The 16510-nt window shown below is 36.6% G+C and overlaps 1 protein-coding gene across 5 annotated transcripts in view; it reads right to left on the bottom strand.

The window, feature by feature from the left end:
• Positions 1–16510, bottom strand: part of VPS54 (VPS54 subunit of GARP complex) — a 116388-nt gene that overhangs the window by 60085 nt on the left and 39793 nt on the right. For all 5 annotated transcript variants that reach the window (XM_047781944.1, XM_047781943.1, XM_047781942.1 and 2 more), the window contains 3 exons: positions 13410–13488; positions 10477–10511; positions 3415–3546 (listed from right to left, as the gene is read on the bottom strand). In XM_047781944.1, coding sequence (XP_047637900.1) covers positions 3415–3546; positions 10477–10511; positions 13410–13488 — 246 coding nt within the window. The remainder of the gene's footprint in view (positions 1–3414; positions 3547–10476; positions 10512–13409; positions 13489–16510) is intronic.

Below are 16510 nucleotides of genomic sequence, written 5' to 3'. Positions count from 1 at the left end.
TCAAGACATAGAAGCAACCTAAATGTCCATCCACAGATTAATGGACTAAGAAGATGTGATACATATATACAATGGAATACTACTCAGCCATAAAAAAGAACAAAGTAAGAGTTCCTGCTATGGCACAGTGGAACCAGTGGTATCTCTGGAGCACTGGGATGCAGGTTTGATCCCCGGACTGGCACAATGGGTTAAGGATCTGACATCGTCACAACTGTGGCATAGGTCACAACTGTGGCTCAGTTCTGATCCCTGACCTAGGAATTCCATATGCTGTAGAGCACCAAAAAAGGGGGGGGGGGAGCAACGAGATAATCGTACTAAGTGAAGTAAGTCAGAAAGACAAATACCATATAATACCACTCACATGTGCAATATAAAGTATGGCACAAATGAACCTATCTACAAAAGAGAAAGACTCAACATAGAGAACAGATTTGTGGTTGTGGGGGAAGAAGGGGAGGGGAATGGACTGGGAATTTGGGGTTAGTAGATGGAAACTATTATATTTAGTATGGATATGCAATGAGGTCCTACTGTATATCACAGGAAACTATATCCAGTCTCTTGGGAGAGACCATGAAGGAAGATAATATAAAGAAAGGAACTATACACACACACACACACACACACACATACACAAACTGGGTCACTTTGATGTACAGCAGAAACTGGCATGATACTGTAAATCAACTATACTTTGATTTTTAAAAAATTAAAAGTAAATTTAAAAAATTTAAAATGCTCTCTAATTTCAAATATGGACTTCTAAAACTTGAGTTGTCTTCCTAACTGTATGCCTTTTTTGGCTACATTATCTTTCCATTTTTCTCTCACTTTTTTACTTACAGATTCTTCAACCTAGAGCTCAAACTTTAAGCTTCATCTCTGAATATCTCAGGAGAATTAGTACTGGTAAAGGGTTAATGAGCTTTCAACATTTAGGACTCATAAGATTAGAAGATTATTTGGTCACCAACCCTGTTTCCTTAAAACCATGCAGAATCTGGAGTCCCCATCATAGCTCAGTGGTTAAGGAATCCTACTAGGAACCATGAGGTTTCGAGTTCGATCCCTGGCCTTGATCAGTGGGTTAAGGATCCAGCATTGTCATGAGCTGTGGTGTAGGTCGCAGACGCGGCTTGGATCTGATATTGCTGTGGCTCTGGCATAGGCCAGTGGCCACAGCTCCAATTAGACCCCTAGCCTGGGAACCTCTATATGCCGCAGGAGCAGCCCTAGAAAAGGCAAAAAGACAAAAACAAAAACAAAAAACCATGCAGAATCATGCAATTCTTCAATAAGTCTCCTTCAACAACCTATTATCAGCTGCCCCTGCAGCATATAGAAGTTCCTGGGCGAGGGATCAAACCTCCACAGAGACAAGCCAGATCATTAACTCTGCACCACAGCAGGAACTCCTTACTTTTATTCTTCAGCAACTGTTTTACATTAAAAGCAACATGGGGACAAAGGTATTTGCGTATATCACAAGCCAAAGTGGACTCAATTTCCAGAAAATGGAGAACAGGTAACTCCTTTAGGACAGTGCTACTCAGAAAATAGTATATATATATATATGCTGCTGCAAATTTGTAAACTGTTTAACATATGCATGATAAAATGAGGAATTTTGTTGGAAAGTAAAGTGACTACATCACTAAATCCTTGTATCACTTTTTCATAGAAAGACTTTTTTTTTGTCTGTCTTTTTTTTTGTTGTTGTTGTTGTTGTTGTTGTTGTTGCTATTTCTTGGGCCGCTCCCGCGGCATATGGAGGTTCCCAGGCTAGGGGTTGAATCGGAGCTGTAGCCACCGGCCTACACCAGAGCCACAGCAACGCGGGATCCGAGCCACATCTGCAACCTACACCACAGCTCAGGGCAACGCCGGATCGTTAACCCACTGAGCAAGGGCAGGGACCGAACCCGCAACCTCATGGTTCCTAGTCGGATTCGTTAACCACTGCGCCACGACGGGAACTCCAGAAAGATTTTCTTATGAAGGAAATAGTGCAATGATGTACATTCTAGAGCAAACTGGCTTCTCACTGCAAGCACTGCAACAGGATACAAACTTCTCTAGTCCTGGCTGACACAACACCTCCTTAGAGTTAGCCAGATAAAACAGCTATTGTCAATCACGTAGTGAGTTTGAAAGTATTCTCTTGGGATCCTGTCTTCCATTTCTTGTCTAATAGAACAGAATGAGGAGACAAACTTTAAAAGAAAAAAAAGAAAAATTCCATTATGCTAGTCACTTTAACCATTTAGTGTGAGAAAATTATTTCATTTGAATTTCAAAGATTTCTGCAATTTACCAATATTCCATTGATCTATTCTTTTCAAAGGCATAGTATTTTCACAATTCATTTCCTATTAAAATTCTATAAAGGGAACAATTTTTTAAAGTATTCCTAGAAGTATTTGTATAGATTGGTGAGATTTTTATTGGTTTTTGTTGTTTTTCTCTTTTAAGGTATTATTCTACCAGGGCATATACTTGGAATATAAAAAAGCAGTCTGAGAGTGAGCCTGTGTCCATAAGTCCATAATTTTCATCAGGTTTATAAATTTATTCTTACTCAAGTAAAACCTTTATAGGTAAAAATGCTGCCAAAAGAAAAAGTGAGTTCATTTTCATTTTCAACTGATTTTCAACTCATGATTCTTTCCCCACATTTCTTTTCCGCTCCTCCCTAAGCTAGCCCTTTCTTCAGTTGCTGAGGACTGGATATAACTCACTGAAAAGCTTACCTGAGACAAGCTGTCAGACTGCCAAGAACTGTCAATAGACTAAAATAAAATGCTTTCATCTCAGTTTAGGAACCACAGTCAGTTTTAGAAAAACTCTAAACTGAGGGCTGAGAAAGAACAGAGATCAAAGGTCTTTATTTTGTATTCAACTTTTAAAAGATTCCTGATATGTGAGTTAAGAGATGTTTAGTTTTACATTTTAAATGACTTTCAAGATGTTAACTTCTGAACTAAAGAACATTAAAGGTTTGAAAATGACTAGGCTCTTCAAAGCTAAAGGAATACTATACTTTTTAACTATGATATTTTTGCTTGAAAATAATCATCATTGCTATGTGAAAATGAGGAAAAACAGTACCTCAAGAGAAGCTGATTTTAACATGCTGTTTGGAATAAATGTAAAACGACTAATTATGTTATCTAATGTATCATTTCAACTGAAATTCCATCAACTGCTATTTCGGATAAGAAGCACTCAATAAACTTCCTTTTTCAACAGCACACTTGTATTGCAAAATGCTATTATTTTTTCAGTCTAGATTTGAAGACTTCTAATTATCAGTAACAATAAAGATGAAATTAAAAGAAGTAAAGCCTACTAAATAAATAAATCAGAACCCACAGAAATAGCACATGGACTAAGTAAAAAAGAAATTACCTTTTCTTGTAGCAACTTGGAGGAAGCTGCATCACGATTTCCTTTTCCACCAGCAGTATTAAAATGAGACCATGGTAAAACTGAATTAAAAGTTAAGGAATCATCCAAGGCAAAATCTGGTTTCATAAAAATCTATTAAAAAAATGCATTTCCTTCAGTTAGATAAACATCCTTCATTACAGCTATTATTCCTTCTAACATCGTAAGATCATTAAATGATAATTAACTTGGATCTCAGGCATATATGGAAAAAGCAAGTGATAACAGGTTGAGTTATAAGAAAAATGTATAAATGTTTTTTATCAAGGTAAAAATGCTCATGAAAGAAAAAAAACTTTTTTTTTTTTTGCCTTTACCAATGGAAATTATCATTCCATTACTACTCAATCAAATGCACTAATGCAGTCCAACTGCGCAGATTAGAGATATCATCCTTATCCTAAAATTTCCATATTATTTCCCACTGATTGTTTATGAAAACATCAAACATCAATGTCTCTATACCTATATTTCTATTTTCTATTCAAAATTCTTTGAAAATTACTTTTTTAGATTAGACATACACTAAATTTTAAAACCACACTGCATTTTATAAAGGGACTATTCCTTTCCCTTGCATAACACATCCATCTGGGCACCAAGTCCTAAGCTTAACATTTCCTCAGTGTCACTCAAATCTCCTCTCAATCTCCATAGCATTTCTGCAGCTCATTACCTCTGCATTATAGCAAATGGCTACTTATTGATGTCCTTCCCCAATCTATCTTCTACATTGTCAGATGTACCTTTAAAATGCAAGTATACCTGAATTAATTTCTGTTTAAATCTCTCAATAGATTCCCATGACCCACAGACCAAACTCCCTAGAATAGCATAGAGAGTTTTATTTATCGTATACTTCACAAATATTATTTATTTAATAAAGATATCTCCCCTAGGGACCATGTTCCTATAAAACTGGATTTATAGATTATAAATTTCTGTACTCCAGTACATAGAATAAGGCCTGAAACATGGCTTAATGAATTTCTTAATTAATTTCTATATATTATATTCACTGATTCATATGACTCATATCCAAAAATTAATATGAATGTGATAGGGAAACCTAACTCAGGACATCAGTGTATTTTCTAGTCCCTTTAGTATAAACAAAAGTATTGACTAATTGAATAAATGTTTACAGAGTGTCTATGATTTACTCTTATGCTAGGCACTAAATGTGCAAATTTACTTCAGAAGTCCTAATTTCAAAGATCTTTAGCCCAAGGGATGTGATAAAACATAACTCTTTTTTTTAAGGGGAAGAGTGAGAGATGCCTTAAAAGGGAAGGCAAGGGTCTAAATAAAATGCTATTAGTTTGGCTAAGGCACCAAAGATTTTCATTTAGGGAGAAGTGTATTCATGTAAAATTGCCACTGAAACAAAAAATTGTAAAGGATTAGATATGGGAGATAGGGGGAGAAAAATCTTCCTGGCTAAAGAAAGAGTGCAAGTAAAGCACGGAGTCAACAAAAAGATCTGGTTGAAATAAGAATGTGTAAAGCTTAGTATGCAAGAGTGTGACTATGATGGAATGAATAATTAACAGCCTTTCATGAGAGAGTCTGAATTTTATTTTGTAGGAATCAAATAATTTTATTTTTATTTTTAAAAAATTTTTGGAGGAGTTCCTGTCGTGGCGCAGTGGTTAACGAATCCGACTAGGAACCATGAGGTTGCGGGTTCGATCCCTGCCCTTGCTCAGTGGGTTAACGATCCGGCGTTGCCGTGAGCTGTGGTGTAGGTTGCAGACGTGGCTCGGATCCCGCATTGCTGTGGCTCTGGCGTAGGCTGGTGGCTACAGCTCTGATTCGACCCCTAGCCTGGGAACCTCCATATGCCGCGGGAGTGGCCCAAAGAAATAGCAAAAAAAAGACAAAAAAAAAAATTTTGGAGTTCCCATTGTGGCTCAGTGGTTAACGAATCCAACTAGGAACCATGAGGTTGCGGATTTGATCCCTGGCCTTGCTCCAGTGGGTTAAGGATCCGGCACTGCCGTGAGCTGTGGTGTAGGTCACAGATGCAGCTCAGATCCCAAGTTGCTGTGGCTCTGCTGTAGACTGGCAGCTACAGCTCCAATTAGTCCCCAAGCCTGGGAACCTCCATATGTCATAGGAGCGACCCTAGAAAAGGCAAAAAGACAAATATATATATATATATATATATATATATATATATATATATATATTATAATTGATTTACAATGTTCTGTCAATTTCTGCTGTGCAGCAAAGTGACCCAGTTATACATATATATACCATTCTTTTCCTCACATTATCCTCCATGATGTTCCATCACAAGTGATCAGATAGAGTTCTCTGTGCTCTACAGCAGGATCTCATTGCTTATCCACTCCACATACAATACTTTGCATCTACCAAGCCCAAAATCCCACTCCTCCCCCCCACCACTTGGCAATCACAAGTCCGTTTTCCATGGCCATGAGTTTGGTCTTTTCTATAGACAGGTTCATTTATGCCACATATGATTCCAGATATAAGTAATATCATAAGGTATTTGTCTTTCTCTTTCTGACTTCACTTAGTATGAGTCTCTAGTACCAACCACGTTGCTGCAAATGGCATTAATTTGGGTTTTTTATGGCTAAGTAATATTCCAGTGTGTGTATGTACCACATCTTAATCCATTCATCTGTCAATGGATATTTAGGTTGTTTCCATGTCTTGGCTATTGTGAACAATGCTGCAATGAACACAGGAGTGCATGTACCTTTTTCAATGCAAGTTTTGTCTGGATATATGCCCAAGAGTGGGACTGATAAATCATATATATATTAGTTTTCCAGGTAACTTCATACTGTTTTCCATAGTGAGCATAAGCAATTTACATTCCCACCAACAATGGAGGAGGGCTCCCTTTTCTCCACACCCTCTCCAGAATTTGTTATTTGTAGACTTAGTAATGATGGCAATTCTGACCACTGTAAAGTGGTACCTCATTGTACTTTTCATTTGCATTTCTCTAATGATCAGTGATGTTGAGCATTTTTTCATGTGCCTGCTGCCCATCTGTATGTCTTCCTTGTAGAAATGTCTGTTCAGGTCTTCTGCCCATTTTTCAATTGGATTGTTTTTTTGCTGTTGAGTTGTGAGTGGTTTGTATGTTTTGGAGATTAAGCCCTTGTTGGATGCAGCATTTCAAACAATTTTTTTCCCATTCCTTAGGGTGTCTTTTTGGTTTTGTTTTTTGGTTTATTTGGTGTGCAAATGCTTGAAGTGTGATTAGGTCCCACTGGTTTACTTTTGTTTTTATTTCTATTGCTTTGGGAGACCAACATAAGAAAACATTGGTATGGTTGATGTCACAGAATGTTCTGCCTATGTTCTCCTTTAGGAATTTTATGGAGTCTTGCCTTATGTTTAACTCTTTAAGCAATTTTGAGTTCATTTTTGGACACGGTGTGAGGGTGTGCTCTGGTTTCACTGATTTACATGAAAGTCTCTTTTCCCAGCACCATTTACGGAAGAGACTGTCTTTCCCATTCTATATTCTTGCATCCTTTGTCAAAGATTAATTGATCATAGGTGCCTGGGTTTATTTCTGGGTTCTCTATTCTGTTCCACTGGTCTGCATGTCTGTTTTGGTACCAGTACCACACTGTCTTGATTACTGTAGCTTTGAATATTTGTCTGAAATCTGGAAGAGTGATGCCTCCTGCTTGGTTTTTGTTCCTCAGGATTGCTTTGGCAATTCTGGGTCTTTTATGGTTCAATATAAATTTTTGGATTGTTTGTTCTAGTTCTGTGAAAAATGCATGAGTGATTTGATAGGGATTGCACTGAATCTGGAGACTGCTTTGGGAAGTATGGCCATTTTAATGATATTAATTCTTCCAATCCAGAAGCATGGAATATCTTTCCATTTCTTTGAATCATCTTTGATTTCCTTGATTAATGTTTTATAGTTCTCAGCAAATAAGTCTTTCACCTTCTTGATCTGGTTTATTCCCAGGTATTTGATTTTTGGGGGTGTGATTTTAAAAGATACTGTATTTCTGTATTCCTTTTCTAATATTTCATTGTTAGTATACAGAAATGCAGTCAGTCTCTGAATGTTAATCTTACTTCCCGCTACTCTGCTAAATTTATTGATCAGTTTGAGTATTTTCTGTGTGGAATCCTTAGAGTTTTCTATATATAGTATCATGCCATCTGCATACAGTGACAATTTTACCTCTTCTCTTCCAATTTGGATACCTTGTATTTCTTCTGTTTGTCTGATTGCTATAGCTAGGACTTACAATACTATGTTGAATAAAAGGGGTGAGAGTGGGCATCCTTGTCTTGTTCCAGATTTTAGTGGGAAGGCTTTCATTTCAGTGTTTCTCCGGTGAATATTATATTGACTGTGGGTCTGTGATAAATGGCTTTTATTATATTATGCTCCCTCTATACCCACTTTAGTAAGTTTTTATTGTGAATGGATGTTGGATTTTGTCAAGTGCTTTTTCTGCATCCTCTATTGAGATGATCATGTGGTTTTTTTACTCTTCTTTTGTTAATTTGGTTTATTTTATTGATGTGCATATGTTGAACCATTCTGGTGAACTTAGCATGAATCCCACTTGGTTACAGTGTATGATCTTTTTCATATATTGTTGGATTTGGTAGGCTAAAATTTTGCTGAGAATTTTTGCATCTATATTCATCAAGAATATTGGTCTATAATTTTTTTTTTGGTAGTATCTTTGGTTTTGGTAGTAGGGTGATTGATGGTGGCTTCATAGAATGTCTTTGGGATTTTTCCTTCTTCAATCTTTTGGAAAAGTTTAAGGATGGGTGTAAGTTCTTCTTTGCATGTTTGGTAGAATTTGCCTGTGAAGCCATCTGGTCCTACACTTTTGTGTGTAGGGAGTGTTTTTATCACATATTCAATTTCATTTCTAGTGATGGGTCTCTTCAACTGATCTATTTCTTCTTGATTTAGTTTTGGCAGGCTGTATGTCTCTAGAAAGTTGTCCATTTCTTCCAGGTTGTCAAATTTGTTAGCATATAATTGTCGACAGTACTCTCCTATGGTTTTTTGTGTTTCTGCAGTATCTGTTGAGATTTCTGCTTTTTCATTTCTTATTTTGAGTTCTTTCTCTCCTCTTCCTGGTGAGTCTAGCCAGAGGTTTGTCAAATTTTTTAGCCTTTGAAAGAACCAGCTCTTGGTTTTATTAATTTTTTTCTATTGTTTTTTGAATCTCTATTTTATTGATGTCCTCTCTGATCTTTATGATTTCCTTCCTTCTGCTGACTTTAGGTTTTGCTTGTTCTTTTTTTTTTTTTTTTTTTTTAGTTCTTTAGGTGGCAGATTGAGTTGTTAAGTTTTTTCTTCTTTTTGAGGAAGGCCTGTGTTACTATGAACTTCCCTCTAAGGACTGCTTTTGTGGTATCCCATAGATTTCTAATGGTTGCATTTTCATTACCATTTGCCTCAAGGTTATTTTTTAATCTTTTGATTTCCTCATAGACAAATCTGGTTTGGTTTTTTAGTAGCATGTTGTTTAGTCTCCATGCAGTCAGTTTTTTCTCATGTTTTTGTTGGTTTTTTTTTCCCCCTTAGGTTGATTTCTAGTTGCATGCCATTGTGGTCAGAGAAGATACCTGAAATAATTTCTATACTCTTAAATTTGCTGGGGGTAGTTTTGGGCCCAAGTATGTGGTCAATCCTTGAGAACATTCCATGTGCACTTGTAAAGAATGTATATTCTGATTTGTTTGGATGTAATGTCCTGAAACTATCACTTAAGTCTAACTTTTCTATTGTGTCATTTAGGATCTCTGTTGCCTTACTGATTTTCTGTCTAGAGGATCTGTTCTTTGATGTGAGTGAGGTGTTGAAGTCTCCTACTATTACTGTATTCCCATCAATTTCTCCTTTCATGTCTGTTAGTATTTGTTGTATGTATTCAGGTGCTCTTATATAACAGGCATATATAGTGACAAGCGTAATATCCTTTTCTTGAATTGGTCCATTTATCATTAAATAGTGACCTTCTTTGTCTTTAATTATGGCCTTCATTTTAAAGTCTATTTTGTATGATATGAGTATTGCAACTCCTGCTTTCCTATCTTTTCCATTCACAAGAAATATCTTTTTCCATCCCCTCACTTTCAATTTATGAGTCTTCTTCCCTAAGGCAAGTCTCCTGTAGGCAATATACAATAGGCTTATATATATACATATATATACAGTCTGCCACTGTATGTCTTTTGATTGGAACATTCAGTCCATTGACATTTAAGGTAACTACTGATAAACACGTATTTATTGCCATTTTAAACCTTGTTTTCCAGTTCATTCTATGTTTCTCCTTCGTTTCTTTATTTTTTTGGTTGGATGATTTCCTTTTATTTTATGTTCATGCCCTCTTCTTTTTAGTTTTTGTGAATGTATTGGTTGGTTTTGATTTGTGGTTGCCCTTTAGAGTGCAAGTAAAGCACAGAGTCAGCAAAAAGATTTGGTTGAAGTAAACAACATATAAAGCTTAGTAGGCAAGAGTGTGACTATGATGGAATGAATAATTAAGAGCCCTTAATGACAGTCTGAATTTTTACTTTGTCAGAATCAAGGAACTTTAAAAAATGACTGCCCTTTTCTTTTTGTTTCTTTCATCTTTCTATCTCATCTTATCCTAAAGAACATTATCACAGACCTCTTTAAGAATGTGATGAATGCAATGGACTCTTTTCCCAGAAAACAAAAACAAAACACTCATTTTATTATACATCTCTATGAAATTTTTCATACAAAAAAATAAATCTCTAAAAAATTGGAGGATTGATAATAATCAACAAAATTCTCTTTCAAAATGAAGAGATTTAAACATATTTGTAGGTTTGGTAATAAAGAGATTGATAATGTAAAAGCAAGAATAAACATGATACAACAAAATCCAAGAAGAGGCAAAGTGGTCAGAGTGTCAGAAAACAGCCAAGTGAAAGCTTCTTACAAATCAAAATTAAAGATCAAACATTAAAAAGCAGTATTCTCATTTTTTTATGCTTTGTTACCTTAGGTACTTGCTCCAGATCTGTCCTGGATTTATCTATTTAAAAAAGGAAAAGGAAAATATGACCTTTTAAAACGTGTTTTCATTTTATTTCCATAAAATATATCTTGTCAGATTCAATAATATACTGGGTCACAAATAATCACTTCAACAAACATCAAACACCTTCTATATGCCTAATACTAGGTAAAGCACTGAATATGTTTCAAATAATTTAAATCAATTATATAATAGCAATAAAACAACTAAATACATTTCAAGTCTTTTTCATTTTTATTATTTATTTACTTATTGCTTTTTTAATTCCTTACCTGTGGCATACGGAAGTTCCCAGGCTAAGGGCAGAATCAGAGCTGCAGCTGCCAGCCTACACCACAGCCACAGCAATGCCAGATCTGACTGTTTCTGCAACCTACACCACAGCTCACGGCAATGCTGGATCCTTAACCTACTTAGTGAGGACAGGGATCAAACCTGCATCCTCTTGGATGCTAGTAGTGTTAATAACCCGCTGAGCCAAAATGGGAACTCCTCAAGTCTTTTTAAAATGTACACAGAAAGATTGGTGCTATCTTATAGAAATAATGTTTTTATTGTTCAAAATATCTACCGTCCAATCCAGAATTTATTAGAATCAACGTTTTTTTATATACCATATTGACTTTCTTCTCAGACACCTTATTTTTTTATCATTTACAAATTTCTTGCAAATGAACCTACTTTTATTTTCATCTCACCAATCAGATCTCAGACAAAGTGTCTTCCTTTTCCAAAACTGGGCTTTCTGCACTTAGACTCTATCCTTTCTGCTTCTTCTGCGAGTTTGCTGCATCAATTACCCTGCCTCTCTCCATATCTTTAATTTCCTCCTTTTTAATAGCTCTTTCTTTTCTGCATATAAACATGTTCTCTTCCATTAAAAACAAAACAAAACAAAAAAAAGAAACCCAGACTAGGCTGAGGCAAGAGAGGACCTCAGGTACAAAATTTAAGGAGGAATTCACGCTCAGGATTATGCAAATGCCTCTCTTGCCTCATCTAATCCTCATCCTGCAAAAATCTTCTTCTACTAGAACTACTATTAAAAACAACCTAGAGGGATTCTGTTCCCTCCAGTCAATACCTTAATCTCAAATCTTCAAGTCACATTTACATTGATAGTCTCCACTTCTTGCTATGTATGGTTGGAGTTTTTTTGTTTGTTTTTTGTTTTTGCTTTTTTAGGGCCGTACCTGTGGCATATGTAAGTTCCCAGGCTAGAGGTCAAATTGAAGCCACAGCTGCCAGCCTATGCCACAGCCTCAGCAACTCAGGATCCGATCCACATCTGCGACCTACACCACAGCCAACAACAGCAACACTGGGTCCTTAACCCACTGAGCAAGGCCAGAGATAGAACCTGCATCCTCATGGATATTAGTCAGGTTTGTAACCTGCTGAGCCATAATAGGAACTCCCACATCCTGCTCTTGTACTCAGTTTCTGTAACCATCACTCCAGTCTAAATGGTCCCTAAGATCTTCTAGGTTGCCAAATCCAGAGGTTTCTCAGTGTTCAAACTTGATCTATCCCTGAAATATTCTGACACTGTAAACTAATGATTCTCGTCTTTGAAATTCTAACTACCTTTCATTTCTAAGGTGGAACTCTTTGTTCACTAATAAAAGTCTCCTTAACAGGTACCTCATTTTTTTAATCTGCCCTTTAAATATGACAGCTTCCTAGAGTCCTATCATCAATTCTTTTATACTCACTATTCACATCCTTCCTGGGTGATCCTATCTGTTTTCAAATACCATGCTCTTATATTACATATTGTCTATGATAAAGTCTACCATACCTGTATCTCTAGCCTAGATCCCTTTTCTGAGCTCCAGGTTGCACACCAGACATCTCTTCTCCGCAAAACTTCAATTAAACCAGCCTCCATCTCCTCCAAAATTCTTCTTCCAGTACTGCCTTTCTTACTGAATTGTACCTGTCACCCAGACAACTGCCCAGGTAGAAATCTTCAAGTCATTCTTGAATCATCTGGCTTCATTACTAACAAATGATTAACCACCAAAACCTGTACCTCAATTTCTGAGGCATCTCTCAAAAGCCTCATTTCTTCTGCTACTGAGGAAACTTGATTTCTCACTTGCATTACTCCAACAGCCTCCAACATTCTTCTTGCCTTCAGCTTTATCACTGTCCATAAATTTACAGCCCACAAATGTTTTCATAGTGAAATATATAATCATAACTCTGATCAGGTCTGGTGTAAAATATTTTGTAGCTCTATACTGCTTTTAGAAAAGAAAAATTCCTTAGCATGATATATAAGGCTCTTCATGATCTGACTCCTACCTACTTCTTCAGCCTCATTTCTTGCTTCCACTAGAGCCAGCATACTAAACTCTTGGAGGTCCCTGAACATGTCAATTTCTCTCTTGACTCTATGGCTTGAAATAAAATATTCCCTTTCCTGGAATGCCTTTTACCCACATAAATATTTCTTGATAGCTAGTTTAAAACACAAGCAATCCTCATCAATTCTAGCAATCCTTATAAGGCTAAGGTGGGAACTCTATACAGTATTACCACATTGAACTTACTGCTTAATATATAATATTGCAACTGTTGGTTTATTTGTTTAACCTTGCTCAGGAGACCATCAGCTTCTTGAGGACAGGGACTGTTTCTTTTTCTTCTATTTTTAGGCAACAAGCAAAGTACAAAGTTCATGAATATTAAATAAGTATTTGTTGAATTGAAGGATAACACTACCATCAGACCCATGATTTTACTCTTAAAAACTTTTAGACAAGATTATGATTGTAAGCTATAAAATTTCACTAGGAATAAAAATTAGGTATGACAGTCAACAAAGTCCTAAAATTAAGATTGTGTCCATTAAAATTAAGCTATGCTACAAGCAGCACATATTCATACCATGAGTATGTAAGAGAGTCCTGTCAAAGGTGTCTTTAGGAGGGCAAATACTCTTGTATCGCTCATGAATCTTCTCTCTCTAATAAAAAGAGAAATAAATAATGTGATCAATGCTATGTGGCAATATGAGTATTCAAAGCATTAAAATATTTCACAATGGAAAATCAGAATATACCAAATTAGTTCTAACTTTTTTTAAAATATGAAATCACTAGCCTCTTGAACTTAAATACAAATAACCATATGCTTAATAAGCCAAAAACCACTGATATATGCCTATATACTTGTAATCATTGCATTTTATGTACTTCTAGTAAAATCTTCATAAATTTGAGATGAAGTAGGAAAGCAAAAGAGAAATCCTTATTTTTACAACAGGAACCAATTAAGAAAATAACTCTTTTAAAGGAAGAAAAATTCAAAACCTATATACCCAAGATAGACAGACATTAGTTGATACAACCTGAGTCAAAAAAAGAAACAAACAAACCAACAAACAAACTTCACTCTGATTTCAAATTAGATGACCACCAACAACACTGTTATCTTTTCAGATACCATAAATGGGATATATGGGAAAGCAGACAATGGTAAGAAAAAAACCCTGGGCTAATAGTATTCAGAATTCTGAAAGCAGTTCTATCAGAAACTGGAGGATTGTCTTCCAAAGTGACTGTACCATTTTTGCATTCCTATGCACAATGAATATGAGTTCCTATTAGTCACATCCTTGACAGAATTTGGTGTTCACAATGTTTTGGATTTTGACCATTCTAAAAGATAAATAGTGATTGATGCAAACTATAGCATTTGGGGTAGATAAGCGATGAGATCCCACTGTATAGCACAGGGAACTATATCTAATCACTTGTGATGGAACAGGATGGAGGATAACATGAGAAAAAGAATATATACATACATTTTTAAAAAGAAAAGATACATAGTGGCATCTTGTTGTTTTAACTTGCAATTTCCTAATGAGATATGATGTCAAGCATCTTTTCACATGCTCACCTGCCATCTGTATTTCTTCTTTGGTGAAATACCTATTCAGATCCCCCCCCTTTTTTGGGGGGGGGGGGGGCCCACACCTGTAGCATATGGAAGTTCCCAGGGGGACTGAACTCACACTGCAGTTGCAACCTGTGCCACAGCTGCAGCAACTCCAGATCTTTAACCCACTGTACCACATAGGACTTTCAAGATCCTTTGCCCATTTTTTTTTTTGTGGTAAAATATACATAACATAAAATGCACAATCTAAAACCATTAATGGAAGTAGCCAAGATGATGGAGTAGAAAGAACTTGAACTCAACTACTCCAACAGACACACCAAAATCACAATTATTTACAGAGCAATTATCAATGAGAACTACCTGAAGACAAGCAGAAAAGATTTTTCACAACTCAAGACATAAAGAAGGAACTACAAGACAGGGAGGAGGGGCAGAGACATGGTATAGTAGGACCCACCCCCCAAGTCAGGGATCCACAAATGGGAGAAATGCCACAATCATAAAGGTCCTCCCCAAGAAGCAAAGGGTCCAAGCCCCATATCAGGTTTCCCAGTATCAGATCCCACAAAGGGACGATGAGCCTCCAGAAAGTGCGACTGAAAACTAGCAGATCTTATGTTCAGGAGAGCTAGAAAGCCATGGGGAAAAGATACTCTGCTATAAAGGAAACATCAAAATCTCACATGCTCTGACTCCTAGCACAGAGGCAGTTGTTTGAAAGGAGTTTGGGTAAAACCCACTGGCTGATTCTGGATAGCCTCTGAAAGAGGCAGGAGGCAACTGGGACTCCTCCTGAGAATGGAGATGAGGGGAGAAGCCATTCTGAGTTTGTTTTACTGCAATAACACCAGTGCTAGTAAGCACCACTTTAGAATCCTCCCTCTTCTCCATTAGCATGGAGCACACAGCCCTGCTCATCTGTGGGCCAATACTATCCCTGAGCACCCCCACTGCCAGTCTGAGCAGACAGCCTTATGGGGACCCAGCCCCACCCTCCAGCAGACGCACAGCCACGCATGTGGCACTGGCTTACAGCCAACTAGGCCAGCCATGCTTACAAGTGTACCCATACTAGTTGGCCTCACCACAAAGAAGGGCACACACAGCCCCACACAGAGAGCATCTTTTGGACATATAGCTCTGGTATCTAGAGGGGAGTGTGCTGCTGGGGCCCATTAGACATATCCTACATAAGATCATGTCTCCAAGATTGGTAAATGTAATTGACCTACCTAACACAGAGAAATAAACACAGAAAATTGGGCAAAATGAAGAGACAGAGAAATATGTTCCAAATGAAAGAATAAGACATAACCTCAAAAAAATAACTAAACCAAATAGAGATAAGTAATCAACCTGATAAACAAGGTAATGATAAAGATGCTCACCAAACTCAGGAGAATAAATAAAAACAGTGAGAATTTCAATAAATAGTTAGCAAATATAAAGAACCAAACGGAGCTGCAAAAAACAATAACTGAAATATAAAATACATCAGAAAGAATCAATAATAGATTAGATGATACCAATACCTTTAGTGATCTAGAAGACAGAGTAGTAGAAATCACACAAGCTGAAGAGAAAAAAAGAATTTTTTAAAAATGAAAATAATTTGAGACCTTGTAGACAATAGCAAGCATACTAAGATTTACATTATAGGGGTTCCAGAAAGAGAAGAGAGGAAAAAAAGGGTAGAGAACTTGGTTGAAAAAAATAACAGCTGGCAACTACCCTAAACTGGGGGAAAAAGCATATGTCCAAGACTACGAAGCACAGAGAGTCTCAAACAAGATGAACCCAAAGAGGTCCATACTAAGAAATATTAAAATGAAAATGGGGGGGGAGATAGAGAATCTTAAAATCAACAAGAGAAAAGCAACTAGTTATGTATGAGGGAACTCTTTTAAGATTATCAGCTGACTTTTCAGTAGAAATTTTGTATGCCAGAAGGGATTAGCAGGATATACTCAGAATAAAGAAAGGAAATAACCTACAACCAAGAATATTCAACCCAGCAAAGTTATCACTCAAACCTGAAGAAGAGATAAAAAGTTTTACAGACAAGCAAAAGCTAAAAGAGTTTA

The sequence above is a fragment of the Phacochoerus africanus genome, chromosome 5 (assembly GCF_016906955.1).
Source record: "Phacochoerus africanus isolate WHEZ1 chromosome 5, ROS_Pafr_v1, whole genome shotgun sequence".
Taxonomy (NCBI): Eukaryota; Metazoa; Chordata; class Mammalia; order Artiodactyla; family Suidae; genus Phacochoerus; species Phacochoerus africanus.
Note: the sequence above shows the minus strand (reverse complement) of the source record. Positions and strands in the feature narration are given on the sequence as shown.